The sequence below is a fragment of the Diachasma alloeum genome, unplaced genomic scaffold (genome assembly GCF_001412515.2).
Source record: "Diachasma alloeum isolate Michigan unplaced genomic scaffold, Dall2.0 Dall_scaffold_00370, whole genome shotgun sequence".
Lineage (NCBI taxonomy): Eukaryota > Metazoa > Arthropoda > Insecta > Hymenoptera > Braconidae > Diachasma > Diachasma alloeum.
In genome coordinates this window covers 309,371-333,101 of record NW_021680509.1, presented here as the reverse complement: position 1 = coordinate 333,101, position 23,731 = coordinate 309,371, and the positions used below count along the sequence as shown (strand labels likewise).

The following is a 23,731-nucleotide window of genomic DNA, read 5'->3' as shown; positions in this document are numbered from 1 at the left end:
AGTTACAAGTGAAACTCTGGAGACATAATCTGAGTTGTGAATAAAGTAATGGCTACTGCTAAATTCAAGGAAGCTTCACCATTCACAAAGCCACGTCCCCCAGCGCCCGCAGAGGATTACCTCTATAAAATGTAAATTTTTTATATAATAATACGTGAAATATATCGCATGCTCAAAACCTAGAAGTGGTAAGCTATGTTCTAGTGGTATTTTGGCATTAACCATTCACCATAACACAGTCCGACAAATTTTCGACCCCGTCTCTCCTAGAGAAGAAATTACCAGCATTAGAAGAATTAAATTCCGCTGATTCTGAATCCGTTAATAGAATTCCTCTCGACCTTGTAGTTTTAGAGGAAAAAAATTGTTAAATTTCCCAAAATCACCGAAAACCGTTGAATTCTAAATTCAACGAAAAAAATAATGCGTGCACCAATCGGACTGTAATAAAATTCAAAAACAAGCAGCGTGACAGAAGCCATTTGACAGATTACATATAACTGCTACTTTCCACGCATTGTTTTTCCTCCTATTTTCATTTCTATCAATTTCATTGGTAGTAGGATTCCGAATGGATCCCAATGTATGTTTTCAAAAAATGGAGAAATAAGGATTGCCGTTTTTTGAAAATCTTAAGGCCAATCCCACTCATACTTCATGACAAATATCGTTAGTTATTATTATCTATTTATGGAAAAATCATACTTCCCATGATGACCATTCGTGAATGATCTATAGTAGCTTTCCCCTATTTCTATAAAATAAACTCGAAAAACCATATATTCATGTTATATATATATTCTTTATTTGAATTCCCCTGAGGAATACAAAGAGCTTCCGTTACATCTTCACCACTTTTCCATCTTACTTACTAAAAAACGCTTATTATTCATTAATTATTCTTATTATTATTGGTTATGCTTAATATCTAAAATATCTAAAATTTTAGATATTTTAGATATACTCATGTTATATGGCTTTCTCAGTTATCCTGATGTGAAAATGAATGGAATGAAGTCAGGATTCATGGAAGGAGTCAGTTTTGGACGTACGAACACATGTTCACATTCATATCTACACACATGCAGACATTTTTCAAAAACATTATTTCTTCACGTTTCATGACATTTCTAGACATTTATTCCACTTAAAATTGATTAATTTGAATATGCAACCTATTGTGCAAACGATTGCCGATTTGGAGAAAATGAAACATCTTGTTGCCCTTGTCGAGGTCCAGCCTGTCCTGTGGGAGAATGGTATATCCACTTGGACCCAGAATAACTCACATGGAGAGCAATTGACGGACAATCGCCTCCTCCACGTCCAAATACTGATTTTATGAACATAAAATGAGAATCATATCAATGCATATTTATTCTATGACTTTTTTGCAGCGTGATTTTATTCCGTGCATCGATCACAAAAAACTGTCTATTCATAAATCGCAATTCCCTCATTTTTTAAAATTTTATTTCAGTCCGATTGGTGCACGCGTTATTTTTTTTATTGAATTTTCAATTCAACGGCTTTCAGTGATTTTGGGCACTTCAACATTTTTTGCTTCCGAATGGAAGCATTGTATTCGTCAATTCTGACATTTCCATTTTTTTTGTATGACGATGACTAATTTTGGTTTCAGGAGTTCGAATATGCTGTTTTTAAATCATGTCATTAAACAACATTTAATTGAGGTTTAATCATGGTTTAGTCGGGATTTATTCGGAGTTTCGTCAGGGTTTAGTTATGGTTTAGTCGGGATATATTAATAGTCGAAGGTTAATTAGGGTTTAACCAAGGTTTAATCAATGTTCAGTGGAAGTTTAAACCATTTTAATTTTAATTTAGTCGGCTTCTGTTAGATGTTTAAGCACGGCATATGGAGGTCATGGTAGACATTTGCGACATTTAAGGATCATATTAAGATTTCATGGCTGGTATATCTTCGTCTCCACTTTATCAGTCAAAAGCAAATTGCTAATTCATTAGCAAAACAGCCATACTGGTCTCAAGTCTAGTTTAAGGAAAACTATTTAGGAGAAAAATAAAATTTAAATAATTTACTTATGACCAAGGAGACATCAACATTGCTGTATCAGGAGCATGAACTCTTGTGATATAAAATTATACATTCATTTTGTTTTCACTCAATCTGTCTAATTTAATATAGAGCCAGGGTCGCAATTTTGCCGAACTGTGTAATTAATAATATTATATGGACCACTGCATTCAGTAAGATATAAATTTCTCAGATTCGAAGATGATTTGGCTCTTAAATGTGAATCACAATCTGATCCGATACTCAAAGTCGCCATCTTCGGTATTGGTCGTGCTGGGACTATCCATCTGGCTAATATCGTGGAAAGCCCAAGAGTGAAGCTGCTCTACGTAATTGATGATATGGAAGAGAAATGGCCGAAAATTAAAAAGCATTTCCGACTGAATGATGTTACTTTCCTAAATAGCAAGCAAGCAGACGTTGTATTTAAAGATTCTCAGTAAGTTGGAAAGAAAACGCAAGAACCCTTCTACTAATATTAAAAGCAGGAATAACTATTTCCATTCGTCCTTATTACTCGCAGTGTGGACATCATTGTGGTAGCATCACCAACGTACACCCACGAAAACATCGTAACAAAAGCACTCCAAAGTAAAAAGAGTGTATTCTGTGAGAAACCCGTGGCGGAAGATCGCAAGAGTTCTGAAAAATGTTTCAACGTGGCTAAAGAAGTTGGCCGACCACTTTTCACGGCCTTCAATCGTCGTTTCGATCCTAGTTATGGTACTGTGAAAGAGAGAGTTCGCAAAGGAGAAGTTGGGCATGTGCAGATCATGTCAATTACTTCCAGAGATTCACCGATGCCAACAATCGAGTATCTGAGGGATTCTGGAGGCATTTTCCATGACTGCATGGTGCATGATATCGATCTGATGACTTGGCTCCTTGGCGAATACCCAATCAAGGTTTCTTTACATTTCTTAATCTAATCTTGGAGTAGCCACTGCCCAATCTAGTAGTGATGAATCGAAATGGATTGGATCGTGTTCAGGATCCATTTTTAATGAAACACTGTGGCATTTTCTGAAAATTTGAGGGTAATTCACGTTCGCAACGTAGATGCGAGAGCCACCAAGTGGACACTAAACTAACTACTCTTGGGGTACAACCAATGGTATCCCTCGGAGGGAACCAATGATGGGGCTCAACCAATGAGATCACTGGGTTATCCTTGATTTCATTAGTTGGCCCTCAAGAGTAGTCAGTTTCGAGACCACTTGATGGCTCCCACATTTACGTTGCGATCGCCTTCGGCTCGGGCTGCAATTATATGAGCTAGAATAGTATATTTCGTCATTAGGCCGAAAAAAACTTTTCTGGCGAATATGAGGTTTGCAGCGCGAGCCGAAGGCGAGGGCTGCAATCATATTCATCAGAAAAGTTTTTTTGACCGTATGACGAACAATATTTTTTGTCATGACGGCCGTATAAACCTCCCACGAACCAAAAAACTCTTTTCCGCACTCGTTACGAAATATACTATTTTGTCATGACGGCCGTAGGCAGAGATTGCGCTGCCTCACGGCCGGAATGACAAAAAATACTGTTCGTCATACGGCCAAAAAAAACTTTTCTAGCTCATATGATTGCCGCTCTAGCCTTCGGCTCAGGCTGCAAACTCATATTGGCCAGAAAAGTTTTTTTCGACCTAGTGACGAAATATACTATTTTGTGATTCCGGCCGTCATATAGCACTTCACAGAAACTACACGGCCTCGCCTTGGGTTCGGGCTGCAAGTCATATTTGCCAGAAAAGTTTCATTCGGCCTAATGACGAAATATATTTTTAACGGTTTCAGTATACAAAAGCGGCCACAAATATTATAATCTCTTACTATTTTATTTTCATATTTATTTTTCAAATTCATATACGAACAATTCTACGTCAAATCGGAAATTAAAAAAATTTCATGGTTCCGATTGTCTTGCCGATTTTTTTCTTAGAAAGAGTACATGAGACCAAATTCTTAAAATTTTTAGAGCGATACGATTCTTTTTCAGCAAGTTATGATTTTTCAAAAAATTTCACTTTTTCACTTGAATTTGCATTGTTTGAAAAAAAAAAACGAAATGAGTGAAATTATCCATTAGGAATCGAATTTTTATTTCTACACATTGGAAGGTAATTGGAAAAACTTCAAAATGAGGGCAATTGAACTCAATTTATTCAATTTTTAGAGTCGTTATGGCAAAATCAATTTTTTTTTCAATCTGTAATTACTCGTAATTTTTTTTTTTCATCTGAAATTTTAGGGGTAACTTCGAGACATAACTACCAATATTCTCACCAAAGGACAATAACTATTTTGCAGTCGTTCTTTGTTAAACGAGTGATTTTTTTTCTCGAAAAATTCGTTTCCAGAAACAATACGTAAATGACAACGAAAAAAAATTGTATGACTAGTAATAGTTGAAAAAGTTACTTATTTCAAGCCATATTCCACTTCAAAACATATAAGTATTCATCTGATCGTGACGATGAAGGCGCGGACACTTAAGAATCCTGACTTATTTGATAATCAATGAATTTTCGACGGATTGCATTTTCTAATCGTTTTGGAATTGCCAAAGTCTGGATATTTGACTTTTTCAAGATTGTCGCCTCACATAAAATGTTGAAACAACTTGTAGAGCAAATTTTTTCCTCAATAGAGAATTGATATGAAGACGCGGGCCTCCATGACGACATGAAAGTGGCTTCGAATGAAGTGGAAATCAAGCCTTTACTGAATATCACTTCCACACTAAGAAAAAAAAATTATTTTTGTCAAGTATCCATTTACTTCAGAGAAGTATTTATTTTTTCAAAATCGTATTTCTCCTATTGAGTCATGCCCAGGCAAACCTGATTAGGTTTCAATTATGACAATCATATTGCTCTAGAGGATGACTATGTTACACATGACCTTGGATGAACTCCAATGATTATGCATTTTTCCTAAATTTCTTATTTTCCGCAAGGAAGAATTTCGATTAATTTTTTAATGTTGATAATTATTAAGGGAGTTCACTCAAGGTCATAACTGACATGGCCATCTTCTAGAGCAATATAATTGACATAATTGGAACCTATAATGAGTATTTCTTGGGAATGACTCGACTGGAGAAATACGTTATCAAAAAAATGAATACTTCTCTTAAATAAACGGATATTGGCAAAACTAATTTTTTTTCTTAGTGTGGGAATGATAGTCGGTAGAAGCTTGAGTTCCACTTCTTTCGAAGCCATTTTGATGATGCCACGTGGGTCTGCATCTTCATATGAATTTCATGTTGAGGAAAAAATTGTCTTCACAAGTTGATTCAACATTTTTTGTCATTCCGGCTGTAGGCAGAGATTCACGGACGCGGAGCGAAGCGGAGCTATGTATGTTTTTTTCACACACCTGCACGGAAAGTTCGTACTTTGCTCTCTGATGAGCAGGCGGAAAGTGAGTACTTTCCACCCGAGGGCGGGAAGTACTTACTTTCCTCCCTCCGTATTTCGCTCATCAAAGAGCAAAATACGAACTTTCCTTTGCAGGCGCGTTAAAAAATAGTATGTGCACCTCGGGCGGAAAAACATGACTTTCCGCCCTTGATGCACAATATACTATTACCGGAGATACTCCCTAATATTGCCTGAATTTTGAATCCGAATGGGAAAAATTTTTTCGTGTCGAGGGACCTGCAAAACGCCAATTTCGTGGCGCAAATTAATGTACACACCTCGCCATGGAAACCATATCACCCTTCCCCACGTGCTTGCCATCCTCGCCTTCGGCTCGGAAGGCAATCTTGCACGTGGGGGACGGTGATCTGTTTTCCAAGGTTCGAGCATATAATGTACTATTTTGTTCAGCGATTGGTTTTCCGCAGGAAAACAATAGAAATCCCTCCGCCTCACCTCCTACATTTCCTCCTCGCTCGATTATCCTTAAGACGCACTAATCCTCGGACGCCCCCCCCCCCCCCCCCNGATTATCCTTAAGACGCACTAATCCTCGGACGCCCCCCCCGCTCCTCTCACACCGTGACGATTTGAGACTTACGCGACGCAATGGGTTAAGTTGACCCCTCCTCACTGTAACGTACAGGTGGATAGTTATATGGTCCTTAGTGGAATATGGCTTGAAATAAGTCACTTTTTCAACTATTACTAGTCATAAAATTTGTTTTTTTGTCATGTGCGCATTATTCCCGGAAATGAGTTTTTCTAAAAAAAATCACTCGTTTAACGAATAACCACTACAAAATAATTATTTTCCTTGCGTGAAAATATCGGTAATTATATCCCCAAGTTACCCCCAAAATTTCAGATAAAAAAACAATAGTTTTTGAGTAATTGCAGATTGAAAAAAAAAATTTAATTTTGTCATAACATCTCTAAAAATTGAATAAATTTAGTTCAATTGCACTAATTTTGAAGCTTTTCCAACTACCTTTCAATGTGTCGAACCAAAAATTCGATTCCTAATGATTGAATTCAATTATTTCGTCTTTTTCTGAAACAATGAAAATTCAAGTGGAAAAAGTGCAATTTTTTGAAAAATCATAACTCGCTGAAAAAAAATGAAATCACTCTAAAAATTTTATGAGAGCTTGGTCTCATGTACTCCTTTTCAAAAAAAAATCGACAGGACAATCGGAAACACGGCATTTTTTTTCATACCAATTGCGTCCACGTCGCAGAGTCGGTGAATAAAAAATGGAGTCAAAGAAATTAGTACTCACCGTGAAAGTTGAAGGCTACCAGAGATAAGTCGTTACGAAGAGTACGAGCTTCACGACGATACAAAGACTGTCTTAAATAAAAATTTGGAAAACAGTGAATAGAGTCAATGTTTAGATCTCGTTCAAAGTGACGTGGTGCGTAGTGACTGTCATAGAATTTAGTTTTAGAATGAAGAAGGAACGTTCAAAATCGCTTCCTTATATACGAATCTGCTTGCATCACCCTACCGAAGGTGTGAAGGGTGGTCTGGTTAGAGCAATCCAAAGAGGGGTCCGTACGATCATATATTAAAAGTGTCTTGGTTTCCAGAAAATGTGAAATAACTGAATAATCCAGAGATATCACCTGCCTTTTGATTTCCCCTTTTCGAGTACGTAGCGGTGCAGTGCATTCATCTACCTGTCAGTGATTGACTTTGAGGTTTTTATTATTTCAAGCATAGGCCGCTTTCTTTGGGGGACGTACGGTTAAATCCGCATTTTCATTGCTCGCGTGCAGAAATCAGAGGGAATTTAAATTACCATTTCTTTTCATAGGTTGTCGGTAAGGTATTTCACGTAGTATTTCCGTTTTCCATCAGTACCTCACAGGACAGATTCGTGGGATCCTTCCATTTTTTCGGTAATCAGATTTAAAAATCTGCCGCCTCTAAGAGTTTTATGGAAATTCTACGGTACCAGGTCTCTTGTATTAGACCGGCGCCCACTCGAGTGTTGGTACCATTGCAACACCTAGTCTCCCGGGGTTCTTTTGGACGGATTAAACAAGCCTTTTCTTTTCGGCTCGGGCGCTGTTAGTTTTGGAGATCTTTTCAACTCACTTAATAAGATACGTTTTTGACTGTTAGAGTGCATAAAACGGAGGGGATTTAGATGATTCATAGGTTTTCCGTATTTCCCTCAGCGCCTCTGTTCTTTTTTCTTAGTGCCTTGTACAGCAGTCTCGTCGAAATTCTCTGTTTTTCAGTAATCAAATGCATACATCTGTCACCTTCTACGTTTGTTCATGAAAGGGACTGTCGCCTCCTTCCTTTTCATTGTGACGTTTTACTGGTGTTTTATGGTACCGGGTCCCTCCCGTTACCACCAACACCCATTTGCGTGGTGATAGTGGTGCAACATTTACGCTCATGGCGGTCCGTTGGAGAGGCCGAGCAAGTTCTTTCCTTTTGCTCATATACGGTTAATTTTGGAGATTTTTTACTCTGCATTTATTCAAGACTTAATATTGCTGGTAATTAACTGTGGTATCCGCAACAGAAATTTTATCTAAATGTAGTATAATTATACTGAGGGTCATGTGCACTTATTATAAAGCAATCTTGGATCTGGAATTCAGAACTTTTTGGTTCTTAACGTATGATCCTTGGAATTCTAGAATCAGGGACATTATTGTTCTCGAGTTGATAATTTCCAAAGTTCTAAAATTAATTTACTCATGTTTATAAATTTTTCATATCGAAAGTATATTACTTGACACCTTGACCCAATTAATGCTCAATTATTCCAGAATTCTATCGTTCTTTTAATGTTCTTAGTTTGAGAACACAAAGGTCCTTATTTAATTATTTACTTATTTAACTTAACTTTTAACGTTATTTACTGCAAGATACATACATTCTTACAAATGGCCATTGCCCGAGGGCTTTCAGTCTATTAACTTATTCATTTTCAATAAAAATCAAGGCCTTCACCTTGAAAAGTTCTTAATTTCTTGATACTGAATTTTGGAGATTTTCCTTCTAAAATTAAATCAACACTTTCGGATTCTCAGTATCATCCCTTGTAGAACCATGAGCTTTTCGAAATCAGGAACTGACTTCTGGCAAATAGATACTTTTTTTCACACATCCGTCATTGCATTATATACTATTTCTCTACACCGATGTAAAAGTGTTTCATTTTCCACATATTCTGACATCACCAAAGCGTAAATAATATGGCCCTATAATTTGATTTAACATGAAAAATTAATAAATTTTCGTCTCATTCAAGGTTTCGGTTCAAGCTGTTGCCAATTTTCCCGAAGTAAAAGCAATCGATGACGTGGACACCGTTGTTGCAACTCTTCAATTCCCTTCAGGTACTCTAGGGATGATAAATCTGTCTCGGAATTCAGCTTATGGATACGACATGCGTATTGAAGCGTTTGGACCGAAAGGAATGATCCGAGCTGAGAATGAACAACCAATCCACTGCGTAGAGACTCAATACGGTCATGATGGACCTAGACATGCACCCATCTGGTACTCATTCCCGAGCAGATTTCGATTGGCATATCGTAGAGAGATGGACAACTTTCTGGATATTGTTTTGGGTAAACGCGAGCTTAATGTGAAACCCCAGGAAGTCCTTGCTGTTTCTCGAATTGCTTCGGCTTGTGAAGACTCTGCCAGGACTGGAAAAATGATTGAAATCAAGTGGAATGCTGGAGAACTCCCAGTCGTTCAGTGAATAATTGATGTACGCAAATGTTCAAACAAAACACTGTGACAATAATTCCTCCTATAATTTTCATCTCTTTTAATTTCATCTTGCCTGCAATGATTGATAAAGGAAATTACATTATGTATAAAGCAGTACCATCGCAGACACTCGGTACAAACATTTATTTATATCTCCCTTTCTCCCTTTATATTTTTCACTTTGTATTGTTTTTGTCCTGTGAAACTCTTAGGCAAATGCTCACTTGGTAAATACAGCAATGAGTTGAATCATTCATTTCATACTAAATAAAAAAAAATTAACGAAATTTTACGCCAATCTTAAATCCCATACATAGAACACAATGATTCAGTCGTTCATATCTATAGAGCATTTAAGTATTAGCTCCTTTAAATTTCATAGACGACAAGTTATATTATTCAAAAGTCCCAAACCCCATATTCAATGTCATTTCCGTTTTCACCCACAAAGTCAACTAATTATTAACTGTATCAGCAGTCGAGAAAGTGCATTCAGAACTTTAACGATTTGGCATATAGTGCAGCCGTCGCTTGCATTCCATCGCCGTTAAATCTACGTAATGCTGCAATAACTTCGGCTCTGGGGAAGCCAAGAGTTTCGATAGCTTTGACACTAGCCTCAGTAAATGGATCACTGGTTGATACGGTCGTTTCTGGATTCGTTGATGCGTTGGACACTGAGGCAGCTGAATTATTCGTGCCTTGGCCGTCTAAAATAAATCAGAGCGGCCATGAAACTAATTCTATTTTTTCACGTAGTTCAGGGAACGTCTGATTTAGGCTGAGAGAAGAAAATCTTGAATGACTCCTAGCCCCAGTTAGAAAGTAAAGTGAGAATTCGGGTTGATACGTACGCCACTCGTCATGACGCGGCCATGAATACCGGTATTCGCTGCCATGGGCATGACCATGGGTGGGTGATTACAAGAGTCAGACGAGAGAGATAAACGTAGTTATCGCAAGAGTCTAATGGGAGCGATTAATTGAGTAATCGTAACGGTCAAACGGGAGAGACGAACGAAGTTATCGCAAGGGCCTAATGGGAGCGATGAATTGATAATCAATCATGAATTGAACTACGTTGGTCTCTCCCGTATGACCCTTGCGATTACTCTATTAATCGCTTCCATTAGACCCTTGCGATAAGTTCATTCGCCTCTCCCTATTAACCCTTACGATTATTCAATTCATCGCTCCATTAGACTCTTGCGATAACTACGTTGGTCTCTTCCATTTGACCCTTGCGATTACTCAATTAATCGCTCTCATTAGACCCTTGCAATAACTTCGTTCGTCTCTCCCTTTTGACACTTGCGATTACTCTATTCTCATCAACACATCGACGAGGCCATGAAACCCCTGAGATTTGGGGCCATGAAAGTGACCATAAACCCCCAAATCATCTTCAAACGGAGCTCTCTAACTCAATCATTAACGGAGATATTGAAGATTGAATTTTTTTTTTCATTCTGATATATTTATGATGGGAAAAGTTCTGTAACGTTCAGCTACTGGGATGCCCCGTACACAATGTTTTTTTGAAATTTATTTATTTGAGCTTACTCAGACCTGAAGGCTTATGCAGCCAGAAAACTATACATATGTATAAACATATGTGCATATCATATGTGGTAGAATTGCTTTGATATATTTTTTTTCTCTCAGTCTGTCCATCAGTTCTTGACGATTTCTAATTAGTTTCTTGATAATTATGTGAATGTTCTACGTCCAGGCAGAAGGAGAAAGGTGGCACTTATTCTCATTGTGTGATGGTATGTATTAGGAACATAATGTTGTGAAAATGGTGAGGAAAAAATCGAGGAATACTAAGGAATATGAAGGGATAGCCTGGACAGATACTTACTTACCCTGCCCTTGCCTCAATTTCTTTGCCTCTCTCACACTGTCCTCCAGTACTTTTTGGTAATCTCTTTCATCCAGACCCGCATCATTATTCCCACTTAGTCTCGCACATTCTGGTAATTCCCCTGAGAAATAGGTTTTAAAATAGATAAGTGAGTGGACAACAGCGAGAGAACAAACGATTTTACTAGAAATAATTATCAATAGAACGATAAAATCGAGACAAAGAAAGACCTTCAGTCAAGAAAGATGTTTCTGTTCCTGTAGTTCCAATCTTTAGGATATTTTTTTTCAAGTCAATACAACACTGATGACGTTTCAACATATCTAAGCCAAGCAACATATCCATCGGTTGCTCCTCGAGGACACTGAAGGATGTAGTTAAATGATCGTTTCCAATCTGTATTTGAACCATGTGTATGCGTCCAATGATTCTTTGTACGCCCACGCCTTTGGCAACACCAGCCCATCGTGAATCCACCAAACGCATAATGTGGCATCTTTCTGCACATGCTGCTGACATTATAGTTGTTTGTGCGCCTGGAGATGAAAGAACAAAGTGTAAAAATATTATTTTTACATTTCTTCGAGTGTTTCGAACTGATTATTCGAATTTAAGTGCAGTCTTCGAAAAAATTATGTTTCAACACCCTTGGAAGTGTGATCTAAATTTAGGATCTTGTAAAAAGAACGTGGTATTGTTTCACTGCGTCACGTGAAAAGAATTCATTGGTGCAACGTGACAAAGAATTTGGTAGCATCATATTTTTGTAAAACATTTTTGAAAATATCTGTGGGTGGAAGGAAAAATTACCCTGAGGATTTTTCTGTACACTGAGAGGAAAAACTATGCTTTCAAACAAGTCTTATTTGATTTAAAAAAAATCCAAGTTGAAAATAACCAAGAGTACAAAAAACTTAAGTTCATTTGAAGAGTTTCTTTTTAGCAAACAGGGAAGCTCATTTCCAACACTATCTATTCATTATTCTACGCTCTTTTCTATGCTATACGTATTTTGCTCTTGAAAGATTTGGAATAGAATAAAAATTATGATATGGTTGACAAAATATTTCTTGATCAAGACCCGGGTGGATTATCTTTCGAACGTTATCTCGATTGATTTTCCATCTTCATAATGTAAAATATATCGCAATTTCCATTGGATTTTACTAATTCTATTTGTAAGTAAGTTTTATTTTAAAAATTATGATTGTACATTAAAAAAAAAGTAGAAAAAAACTGAACATTTTCAAAGAGCGTTTTTAATAGAGATTAAGAAATAAGTTCGATAGAGAGGAAATAGTAAATGGATAATTTATCATGGTAACTAAGGATCTGACAGCCATTAACTATTATGACAAATGACGACCTAACAATAGATACATCAAATTATTAATTTGAAATTTTCTCCCTATCGGGTTTATTTCTCCATATTAGTCAAAAACGCTCTTTGAAAATGTACAGCTTTTTTTCAACATTTTTTTGATTGTACAATCATAATTTTGGAGACTCCAGGGCTATGTAAGACTGAATAGCAATTGGAGATCATTTCAGATTATCAAAATAAAAAAAAACAGCTAAGATCATGTTCAAAAGATAATCCACCCAAGCTTTAACTTTAGAACAAAAGAACAAGGAGAGATTTTCATCCTGAAAAGAGACCATCTCACGTGAATGGTCCGCCTTTGGAGTCAAATATTTCGTTGTTGATAGCAGAGCGATGATTCGTATTTTCAAACGAAACAATTTCTATTTTGACAATTAACATCTTGAGATTTTTTGGTTCAACCAAGACTTGTTAGATTTCTCCGCGTAGAGCGTAATAAGAACTCATAAAGCACGTGCCTAAGAAAATTCCAGAGTTTTTCTTGGATTCTGAGATACCCAAAAAACTGAAGTCCTAAAAAATGCAGTCATCTCGTTTCGCCACATGACTACTGAATTAAATCAAATCTAACAACCTGAATCGATAAAAGCTTTGACGGGAAATCCATTGACTTTGCAATTTATGTAAAGCATCACGACAGTGCCAAATGTCTCTGGATTGTACTCCATCGCTGCTTCCATATTTGCCTCAATGTTTTTTTGTCGAATTTCTTCGGCAATGAGTCTCTGGGATTCTGTGTCAAATGGATCTGCATTCATCATCCTGAGACGTTGTGCCTGACGCTCTTCACGGATTTTGATTTGTTCTTTGAGAACTGCTGAAAATCTTTCTGAAAAATAACAGAATTCGTATTATATAATGTTTAGCCATTTTCCGAAAATCTAATTTTTTCATTTTTGAGAAAAATCCAGTTATTTTTGAGTTGACAGGGGAATTTATGAAACCAACTTTTCTGAGGACGAAAAAAATTGAGTTGCAATGGCTTTGCAGGTCATATTCGAATTGATAGTTTGCCTACAAGAAAACTCCAAGAATGGAAATAATTTGAAAAAGGGCAATGTGTGAAAGTACACTGAATATAGCAGATATTTAGAACTTGTGGTTTATGAACCACATGAGGTTATATGAACCTCATGCCAATGGCTACATTGAATGTAATCGTCAAATTCAATTTTCAAGCATATGGGTTGGTGAAGTGGAATATTCATCAAATGAAGATTTTTCGGACTATTTGCGATTGAGACCTCCCATTCTCCCCTCAATAGACCTTTTCATTCTGGATATCAAGGAGAAATATTTATTCCATTCATCGAACTGAAAAATCTTCGGAAAAATGATCAAAAATTCTGATAAATATTGACATTTAAGATAATATAGATTTGAGCCCTCAAAAATTATGATTGATGGGGAGAGTCGGGCAAAACGAAACAAACGAAAAACAACTAATCAGCGGAATTCAAGCTAAAAAAAATTTTTTATTAAATTTTGTTTATTAACTTTTTTTATTGTTGGGAGTACTGAGGAGAATAATCATTTTCTATTCGTCCTATAATTCAATTGATTAGATGAGGCTGATTATACTTTTCTGTTTTCGTTCGATTGAAATTCAGCATCACATTTTCCTTTTTCCCCATCTGGGTCTCCTCCTGGGCCTTGCTCTGGCCTTTGGATTTTGTTGTTTCATTTTCATTTCAATTAATCCATTGACAAAAACTTCTCCCGTCAAAACTTCTCAATAATTTTCCATTCTACTGAATGGAAAATTGTTATTTTCATCAGTACTCCCAAGAATAAAAAAAAGTTAATAAAAAAAAATATAAAAAGAAAATTTTATAAAAAAATTTTTTTTGCTTGAATTGCGTCAAACAGTCGTTTTTTGACTGTTTCATTTTGCCCCACTGTAAATTCCTTAGAAGTGTCCGAAAATCTAGTGACACTCAGGATGAAAAGGTCTATTGTGATCTACATGTTAATTACCAAGGTTCCCAGATAAGAGAGCATCAGCCAGTCTAGGATTGTTTTGTTTCAGCAATGCCAGCTGATCAGGATTAGCTAAGAACATATCACGAATCATTGCAGGGTCATCCTCGCTCCGTGGATTCTGGGCCCTTTGAGCCGGTGCAGGTGATGAGCTACTGGAAGCCGCCCCAGGAATCCTAATCGAACTGAAATCCAGTAGAGGAACAGCTGAAAAAATGGACAAGACCATAAACAAATTGCCTATCTTTGATTGGGCTGCTGAAGTTACAGTATTATGGCTCCTTACCTCCATTTACGGGCTGTGGATTGAGGTCAACGCCACTTTGATGCATGTGCTGTAGAATAACAGCATCGCCGTCCTTGATACCGTGATCTTTTAACGATTTTTTATCATCCATCAGTGGCCTACCATTAAAAGCAATAACAATTTCTGGTGCTGGCACACCGCACTCAATTTCACAAAATGCCTTGAAATTTTCCAGCTCCAGATCCTCACTAACGTCTAGGACGAATATATCGTCCCCCAGAGTCGTCACAGTTACCTTCATTACTAATAATGTTTCCGAAAATTGCAAAAAAATTAAAAAAAACACCACTATTTCAATTACCGAGTTCTAACTACACTATTTTTGAATATTTTGCAACAACACAATAGCTGTCAATGTTATCAGCAATTATTTGATATTACTTCGTTGTTCTTGAGAAAGGATGCGTGTTGATGTTCGATTAATAACACTGAAAAAATTTTTATGCCTCCTTCGCCAAAAGGAAGGGGAAGATCTGACTGAATGATAAACAGTTTTTCTTCTTTGTGGGGATGTAAACAACAATCCCAGCTCAACTGAAATATATCTCTCCGCCTTCTTTTTTTTTAACATTCATCCGAAGTTGGCAACAGAATGTGCTTGCGATATCGAGAGATCGATAGGGGATGGCGCCAGCTCGAACAGTCTCAAACACTCAAATTCATCCGGCATCGTCAATGGACCACCGACTGGAATTATTGAAAGAGTGATGACAATCGCTTTGAAATTTATCGTGGGTATAATGAGCACATGGAAGTTGATACAGAGACGGTGTTATGATTTATTGTCACACAAATACTCACTGTTGATCATTCTGGTGGCATTCACTTGCATATTCGTTGGGATTATACATTTTGGAGAGGTTAGAAATTATTAGGTTAGAAATTATTAGGTTAGAAATTTTTTTCTACAATTAAAAATTTATGTGCAAATTTTAGTAAGGATGTTTATCTGAAAGCGCAAGCGCTCAAAAAAAATTTGATTCTTTTTTAATTAATATAGGTAGAGCAATGTTTTTCACGTTGACAAGAATTTTAATTCACCAACCCAAATTGATTATTATTCAGAAATAAAATACATCATTCAAGAATAAATCTAGGTATTAGTATGAGATTACATTGGGGTTACTCCACATTTTTCTTTGGCATTGAATAAGGAGAGGATGGAGTAAATTTAACACTTTCAACTTTTTTTTGCTTTCGAATGGAAGCATTGTAATCGTTCAAATTTAAGTTTTGGATTTTTTGTGTTCTATCCACCCATTATGATCCAAAAGTTCGAAAATGAAATTTTTAAACCATATCCGTACGTATGTGTGTGGTAAAGTTTTTCTTTAATTATTCGCTAATGAATGGATGGAATTGAATCTTTTTTTTTTTTTCAAATGACGGTATTGTTGAGCCCTATCAATCGCCATTAATTAAAATTTAATTCGTCGATTAGTTTTTTTAATTTTTGAATTTTTTCGAAAATTGATTGTCTCACGATAACTGAAAAAAATTTCTAAATTGATTGAATGATGGCTTAAAAAATTTGTTTAGATGTCCCTCTGACCAAGTGCGAAGATGATGGCGATAGCAATAATCGTAACTGATTTATTCGAAAACTTTCCAAAATTTTGTATTAAAAAAAAATTAGAATTCCGGGGACATTTTTGTATTTCAGACTTCAACTGAATTCAATCATAGCTTAAAATGTTTGTTTTAATGCCATTTAGTCGAAGTTAAAAGATGATTACGATAGCTATATTGGTTGATTTGATTTTTATGATGATTGTTGAAAATTTCGAATTTTTCATGAATTTCCCTGAAAGTGAGCTTTCTGATGGTTTCTTCAAATGTGATGTTCCAAATTCATTCAAGTATGTGTAAATAAAATTTTTCTATTAACATTTTATCGAAGAACTGAGGGGAGAGGTAGAACTGTAAAAAAGATAATCGGTTGTATAGAAAAAAAGGGATAATAAGAATAATGATGCTGGTAACATTCAACTAAGTTGATAATCTGATGAAATTAGGTAAAAGAAATCTTATTCAATTCAATATAATGAAACAAACAATCAATTATACATGATAAAAGGAAATGATGTGCAAAATAACGATTCGGAAGCACATTACTAATTTATTAGCAAAAATAACTATAATATATACAATACAAGAGCAATTTCACACTTGTTTTGATTCATACCAAAAGAGTAATACTGTATATTCAACGAGGAAAAATCATCACATCTCACAACAATCCGAGTCATTAACATTAAAAAAAAGAGAAAAAAACAAGAAGAGACAAAATAATTTTTCACATTGCTCCACTTTTATTTTTTGCATTTTCTGGTACATCAATTAGCAGTTTAAGAGTGAATTCCTTGTAAGAGCTCGTGTATAAGGGGAAAAAAATTGTTTCATTCTGTCAAAACTGTTGCAACGAATTCTTCTTAATTATTATCACAAAAATTATTTCTTTCGGAAAATAGATGAACATCCTTAATAGATGATATCAGGAGTGGAGATTATTAAAAAACTGCCCACTTTTAGGTCTGGTTGGCATGGAGCAAAGAAAAATACGAAGCTGTATTTCACTCGTTCAATGACAATATCCTGGGTAAATCATTTCAAAAGAAGTTGTGTCAACACGTTCCCATCGATGTGGTATACACGTGGGTCAATGGATCTGATCCAAAGTTCATCAAAGATCTGAAAAAATATGTTCCCGTGAGTAACGTCAACAGTGCAGCCTCAAGATTCAACGACAAAGACGAATTGAGGTACTCCCTGCGATCATTAGAGATGTATGCACCGTGGGTAAGACACGTCTACATCGTGACCAATGGTCAAATCCCCAATTGGCTGGATATGGACAATCCGAGGATGACTCTAGTCACTCATGGTGACATTTTTCCGAACAAAAGTCACTTACCTACATTTTCTAGTCCCGCTATCGAAAGCCATATCCATAAAATCCCAGGATTGTCTGACAAATTCCTGTATTTCAATGATGATGTTCTACTTGGGAGTGAAGTATGGCCTGAGGATTTTGTAACACAAACTAATGGACAAAAAGTTTATCTTGCATGGTGGGTCCCGGATTGCTCTGACATTTGTCCCTGGTCCTGGGTTGGGGATGGTTCCTGCGATTTAGCTTGTAATACTACAAATTGTGAATACGATGGTGGTGATTGTAATTCAACTCCAAGTCCAACTGAGAGTGAAGTTGTCGAGGAGGACGGAGATTATCCGTATAAATTACTCCAAAGTAATCAATACAAACATAGAGAAACTCTGACATTATTGGAGATCCTGAAGAATCAACGGAATCACGAAGTTTTCAATGAATTTAATTCTAATATGACCCCTGTGGAGATGAATACCTCAATGTTATTTTCGAATAGAGATCAAACTCAAATTGACCAAGTGAAAAATGGAGACATTCTTCCGAAAAATGATGATACTGTTACAAAAATTGACTCGACAACTGAAAGTCATGCATTCAAATACGAGTTCGCCCACCCAATGAATAAAAAAATAATCCAAAATAAAAATGACGATATAATTAATCTCGTGCATGTCAACGGCAATGAATTGAGTCAAAAATTGAAGCCAAGTCATTTGAAAAGAAAATCTAAAAGATTGGACACTTATGCTGAATCGCTTCTCTATGTAAATCGAATTTACAATACAGCTTATGGGTTTGAACGACGTCGAGTACCGGCGCACATGCCTCATCTAGTTGATAAGTTGATCGTCGATGAGATGCACTCGAAGTTTCATAATGAATTTGAAAAAACATCTTCACATCCGATTAGAGATTCTGAAGACATGCAGTTTGCATTTTCTTACTTTTATTACTTGATAAGTGAGAAAACGTTGATTTCAACGGGTGACTTATTTGACAAGTTCGATACTGATAGATCTGGTACGTGGTCAGATCGCGAAATAAGAACACTATTATCTAGAATGCATGTGCTGCCTCTTGACTATAGCTTTGTATTAAAATTTGAAAACTCCATAAAAAATTGTTCGGAAAAAATTAAACTTGATTCAATGCCAGAGGCACCACCAGGTGAGCGTTATCTCGATTCAAGTCTACCAATAGTAACGAGAGAATTAATAATGAAATGTGAAACAATTGCCAAGAAACTTCGTAACCAGTTTGGTGTTAAACAACGATATCAGCATGAGATATTGAAAGCTGGAAAAAATGAGATCTTCGAAATGTTAACTAGCAATGTGTCGATGACTGTTCAAATTCTGGATGAGATACGACAAGAGCCGAAAAAATTCATTTGTCTCAATGACGATTTAGATCCATCCAGAAAGAGTGAAAACGAAGTGGTTCGTGCACTCCTCAGTGACTTTTATCGTTCGATATATCCTCTAAAAAGTAGTTTTGAGTTACCATCGCAGTACAGAAATAGGTTCTCCCATCGCGATGATTTATATGAGTGGAGGGCTAGTCGGACAAGAGCTAGAAATATTCTACTGTTGTTAGTTTGTATTTTAATTTTTATTACGATTTATCATTTTTTCTATCATCAAATACGCAGATTTTTTCGTAACAGATCAATTGCCGGTTTGATTGTTTGAATCAGTGGAGAATCGAATATTTCAATACTGTGATATGATCACATAAAAATTTTAACAAAGCCAAGTGAACAATAAGAATTTGCTCAAAACCATTGAAATAAGGAAAAACTCTAGTCGAGCAGGAAAAAATGTCCTTTCTTTCGCTGTCATTTTTAATTATTGGGAATATTTTTAATCTCCACGGATGGCAACATTTAATCGAAAAACCTAGCGAATTCGCTAGACAACTCTATTAGATTTCTATTGAACATTCAATTAGCTTTTGGTCGATTCTGTTGAAATGTTTAAACGAAAATATTCTATAGAAAAAGTAATAAAAAAATCGATTTTTCTATACAACTTATTCTAGTAAGATATTTTTTGTAGAATTTCCTCGGTTGGAATTTGCCAAGTTTTTTAGTTGTTTTTCTTGATGAAAAGAAAAGCAAAATAGAATGAAAAAAACTTGGAAAATTTGAGCCCAGGAAATTCTACAGAAAACATCTGAAAAGAATAAGTTATTTAGGAAAATCGAATTCTATTGACATGTTCTATTGAACATATTTCAATAGAAATAAAATCCAATAGAATTCAATACAATACAATACAATAGAATTTTCTAACGAATTCGCTAGGTTTTTCTATTAATTTTTTTCGTGCGTGTCTACTAATCATGCTGAATCTGTAAATATCTCTACAACATATTTTTCTTGATATATAAAGCTTTTCAATTATTGAAACATGGTAAACGTTCATTGTATTAACAGGACAACATGACAACTATAAATACTATAAATTGATACTAATATTAATACTATAAATTTTCATAAACGCAATGACTGAGAATTTAACAGTGAAAACCATGTGACAAATCCTAAGGCACGTGGTGATCAATGTAAGTGGTTTGCACATTATTTTTTTGCTACGGTAGTGCTTCCTGATGATCTAGGGGTGGACACTGAAAATGCCGGAGATTGCGAGGGCCTATCATGCCTCCTTGAAGACGAGCACATTCGGCCATCCAGACTGCGACTGTTGCTAACTGTTCCGAACTCAATCGGGGGCCGATTCCTACGGAGGAAACAAATATATTGACGTGTCCTCATGAAGAATTAAACAAGACGTATCTCGAATTTGCAGGCTGTATGTGGAGCCTGGGCTTCATTATTATGATTTACGTCATCAGTAGACAGAAGAAAAGTTTTCAGTTTCCAGAACCAAACGGATTTCAAGAAAATTATGGCTCTAGAAGGCATTATACTGAGAACAAAAAAATGGCCACTCAATTGGACAAGAAAAGTCCCTCAATTTGAGTATCAAAAACCTACTTATTATAACAAGTGAGAATAGTCCGTCTTCTTAAATTAAGAACTTTTGCGTTGTTAAACTAAGAACATTCCAAAGAGGTGAAATCGTTGAAAAATTGAACATTAATTCGACATTGATTGGGTCAAGGCGATAGGTGATATACATTGAATAACAAAGCATTTCCAAACATGAGTAGATTAATTTTACAACAGATGAAATCATCAATTCAAGGATGCAAAAGTTCTTAATTCGAAAACGTAAATGTTTTTCATTCAAGAATACTATGATTCTGAATTCCAGGACCGAGGATTCATCAAGATATGAGAAAATGTGCCTCAATATCGCTACAATTATAGTAAAATCAAGAAAAAATTTCTTGATTTTACTATAATCAAATTACTGAAAATAAGAACTTTTTTCTATGATTTTTAGATAAAAGTTTAGTGAGAAGTGAAAATCTTGCCTATTTCCAGAATTTTCTCCTAAAATCCAGAGATTTTGATTGGAAACGAGAATTTTTTTCTATCTGCGTAGATAGACGATTCTGAAACCATCTTGGCTACTATGCACTGCTAGAAAACATTATTTTTGCTGAGATGTCTCTTTTTTGGAACAAGTATTATATACTTGAACCAATTTCAAATAAATAATATCTTACGTTCAATATTAACTATTTCTTCTTGAGATACATTTACGTGAATCAACTAAAACCCTCTTTATTCACATTAAGTCACACGTATTCACCACAAAAGTGGAAAAGTTCAATTTTTTTAAACCTAGTGTCTACTCCGTTTGAGAAATTTTCTACTTTCATGAATTGATCAAAAAATCGTACCTATGAGGTGATTACATTGAAGAATGAATTGAATGTTGTTTTCTCGAATGAAGCCGATGTTTAAATTGAGCTTTTCGTATATCACGTTGAACGAAATTTGTGATATCCAAGTTTGTGTTGAATTGCCATAATCGGTGGTTCTGTTATTGTATGCCAATATGATTTTTTTTAGTCAAGAAATATATACTTCTTTCAACTGAACGACATTTTACTACAATCTCAAAGCTTTTTCCGCAAAACAATATTCATCCTGATTCGACATATGAAATGCTCGCTTCAATTATAATTTACTTGGAACAATCTATGATCGTATTGATTGAGATAACAACGTGTTTATTCGTGAGAATAATTTTTATTTTGTAGTAAACCAACGAATTTCTGGAGTTAGTAATCTTTTGGCTAGAAAGAAATCAAATACTCTCATTATTGCGACAAATAAACTGAACTTCAATTCTAGAGAAGTTCAATTTCTCCCAATCAAATGTATCTCAAGAAGAAATAACTGGTATGCACGATGAAATCATAAAATCATCAAATGAAATTCTCTTGGTGAAATTAATTTTTTCTGTCAGTGTACAACGACTACTTGGTTTAATTTTCTCAATTATGTGTTTTTCATTCAGTTTAGTTGAGATGTGTAAATTTTGCCGGATGATTTAATAATACTCAACTATATAGCTTCTTCGTTTTTTTTTTCAAATTCTGAAATTTTCTATAACGCAGAAGATACCTGGAATATTTGGATAATAAGAAGACAATTCTGCTGGCAGACTCGTTCCTTTTTTATGAAAGTGTTGTCCTTCTAACTCACTGTGCTGATGTTCATCAAAAATTGACTTGTTTTCCTCACTTTGTAACTCGCTATCCGCCTCAGGGCTTCGATGAACTGTAATTCCGACTTCCTGTATCGGATTTCCTGAACTTAACACATGATCATTGACTCCTTCGAATTGAAAGTCTTTCGATACCCCAATATCAGTGGAGGAGTCATGCACAGTATTTTCTGTTGAATTGTCACAGTCTAATTCTACGTCTACATCTGTGTCCTGGCTTGTTAAAGAAACTGCCTTTGGCTCCAGATTCTTATGGGAATCACCAGATATTTGAAGACCTGTAGGTCCTGGATAATCGACGATGAGGAATTCACTTGGATCTTCTTTTGTTGTATCTCGCTTACTTCCATCACACTTCAGGCCAGCCAAATATCTGGATAATTATTAGATTGATCATTTACAAAATGACGATGGTCAAGCCTTAAAAAACCTCATTCATTTTTATCAAAATTACCCGTAAAGCTCCATGAATAAACTGATAGGAATCATGGCAGAACCACCATCAGGTTCCAATGTGAATAGTTCACAAATCATAAGCATGGTATCGAATAAAGTGGTACCCAAAAGACCTACCGCAATAGCAAGAAATTTCTTTACTTGACATTTATGTCGGAATTTTCCAATAATCATTATAAGGTCTAAGTCTCTACGGTCGAGGCACAAATCGTCCCACCGACGCAGAATCACTTCCAGCGGAAATAATTTATTATAATCTGTTGGAAAATACTTGCATTATTATTATCATTCCAGAATATTGTTGAAGACGCATTGTCGTTTGTTACAGAACTACCATTATTTACCCCCAAATTGACGTAAGAGCACTTTTAAAAATCCTAAGGTAAGTCCAGATATTGTTCCTGGTAGGGGGTATTCTAATCTGATTTTCGTTGGGGGTTCAATTCCCTCAGCGAGTGCTCGAAAATAAGCGCTTGACCATTTGAGAAGATCATACGGTTGTGTTCTGATAGCAGCCTTACAGAATTGTTTTAAAATCAGAGGTAGATGCGGTGGAATATTGATAGGCCTCGAACAATAAGCACTATCCACTAAAGGCATTTCCAGTTATTTCTAGCGCTATTCAAAGATATGAAAAGCAATTTTTTTAATTCTCTAATTGGAAGATTTAGCAATAATTGGAAGATGTGTTTTTTGTTAAATGCGTTTGACCAGAATTTTACGGTTCCCCAATAGAAATAAAACTATAACTCGAGTACTATAGGGTGATTGTTGATATCCATAGTAGCGGAGGGTTGCTAGGACAACAAGTATTGACTTGACTAATCAAAAGAGGGTTGAAGAAAACTTTTTCCTCTTCCTCTCATTCCAAACTTGGTTAATAGACCCGATCAACAAAAATCACGTAATGTGAGGGGTATCCCGGGGATCTCCGCTAAATCATTTGCCTTCCTTTCCTTTCGAT

The 23,731-nt window shown here is 35.8% G+C and overlaps 4 protein-coding genes across 6 annotated transcripts; 2 read left to right on the top strand and 2 right to left on the bottom strand.

Moving 5' to 3' along the window:
- LOC107041645 (inositol 2-dehydrogenase) lies at positions 1 to 9,366 on the top strand. Of its 2 annotated transcripts, none has more exons than XM_015262281.2 (4): positions 1 to 131; positions 2,253 to 2,498; positions 2,583 to 2,964; positions 8,768 to 9,366. In XM_015262281.2, the coding sequence occupies exons 1-4, from the start codon at positions 49 to 51 to the stop codon at positions 9,224 to 9,226; spliced, it is 1,170 nt and encodes a 389-aa protein (XP_015117767.1). In that variant the 5' UTR covers positions 1 to 48; the 3' UTR covers positions 9,227 to 9,366. The 2 variants fall into 2 exon arrangements, with proteins under 2 accessions (XP_015117767.1, XP_015117768.1); XM_015262282.2 differs by having other exon boundaries at positions 115 to 188.
- On the bottom strand, positions 9,281 to 15,345 carry LOC107041644 (protein DDI1 homolog 2). Of its 2 annotated transcripts, none has more exons than XM_015262279.2 (6): positions 14,755 to 15,344; positions 14,466 to 14,675; positions 13,063 to 13,317; positions 11,335 to 11,640; positions 11,106 to 11,225; positions 9,281 to 9,947 (listed from the first exon to the last, which is right to left on the bottom strand). In XM_015262279.2, exons 1-6 carry the CDS (start codon positions 15,014 to 15,016, stop codon positions 9,730 to 9,732), a joined length of 1,371 nt encoding a protein of 456 aa, XP_015117765.1. In that variant the 5' UTR covers positions 15,017 to 15,344; the 3' UTR covers positions 9,281 to 9,729. The 2 variants fall into 2 exon arrangements, with proteins under 2 accessions (XP_015117765.1, XP_015117766.1); XM_015262280.2 differs by having other exon boundaries at positions 9,846 to 9,947; positions 11,102 to 11,225; positions 14,755 to 15,345.
- LOC107041642 (N-acetylglucosamine-1-phosphotransferase subunits alpha/beta) lies at positions 14,373 to 19,626 on the top strand. Its single transcript, XM_015262278.2, has 2 exons — positions 14,373 to 15,635; positions 17,308 to 19,626. The coding sequence occupies exons 1-2, from the start codon at positions 15,483 to 15,485 to the stop codon at positions 19,354 to 19,356; spliced, it is 2,202 nt and encodes a 733-aa protein (XP_015117764.1). The 5' UTR covers positions 14,373 to 15,482; the 3' UTR covers positions 19,357 to 19,626.
- Positions 19,627 to 19,974: 348 nt separating this feature from the next.
- LOC107041647 (ropporin-1A) lies at positions 19,975 to 23,475 on the bottom strand. Its single transcript, XM_015262285.2, has 4 exons — positions 23,112 to 23,475; positions 22,766 to 23,024; positions 22,209 to 22,684; positions 19,975 to 20,406 (listed from the first exon to the last, which is right to left on the bottom strand). The coding sequence occupies exons 1-4, from the start codon at positions 23,365 to 23,367 to the stop codon at positions 20,258 to 20,260; spliced, it is 1,140 nt and encodes a 379-aa protein (XP_015117771.1). The 5' UTR covers positions 23,368 to 23,475; the 3' UTR covers positions 19,975 to 20,257.
- Between the last annotated feature and the right edge of the window lie 256 nt (positions 23,476 to 23,731).

Bases quoted from the DNA above. Each gene is read 5' to 3' on its own strand.
- LOC107041647 (XM_015262285.2), bottom strand. From the start codon at position 23,367: ATGCCTTTAGTGGATAGTGCTTATTGTTCGAGGCCTATCAATATTCCA. The intron at 22,685-22,765 runs GTAATTTTGATA...ATAATTATCCAG, and splicing joins TTATTCATGGAGCTTTACGG to ATATTTGGCTGGCCTGAAGT. The intron at 20,407-22,208 runs GTATCTTCTGCG...TTTCCTCCGTAG, and splicing joins TTATTATCCAAATATTCCAG to GAATCGGCCCCCGATTGAGT.
- LOC107041644 (XM_015262279.2), bottom strand. From the start codon at position 15,016: ATGAAGGTAACTGTGACGACTCTGGGGGACGATATATTCGTCCTAGAC. The intron at 13,318-14,465 runs GTAATTAACATG...GTTATTTTTCAG, and splicing joins TCTCTTATCTGGGAACCTTG to AAAGATTTTCAGCAGTTCTC. The intron at 11,226-11,334 runs GTCTTTCTTTGT...CCTATTTCTCAG, and splicing joins AACATCTTTCTTGACTGAAG to GGGAATTACCAGAATGTGCG.
- LOC107041642 (XM_015262278.2), top strand. From the start codon at position 15,483: ATGACAATCGCTTTGAAATTTATCGTGGGTATAATGAGCACATGGAAG. The intron at 15,636-17,307 runs GTTAGAAATTAT...GCCCACTTTTAG, and splicing joins GGATTATACATTTTGGAGAG to GTCTGGTTGGCATGGAGCAA.
- LOC107041645 (XM_015262281.2), top strand. From the start codon at position 49: ATGGCTACTGCTAAATTCAAGGAAGCTTCACCATTCACAAAGCCACGT. The intron at 132-2,252 runs GTAAATTTTTTA...TAAATTTCTCAG, and splicing joins GAGGATTACCTCTATAAAAT to ATTCGAAGATGATTTGGCTC. The intron at 2,965-8,767 runs GTTTCTTTACAT...GTCTCATTCAAG, and splicing joins TTGGCGAATACCCAATCAAG to GTTTCGGTTCAAGCTGTTGC.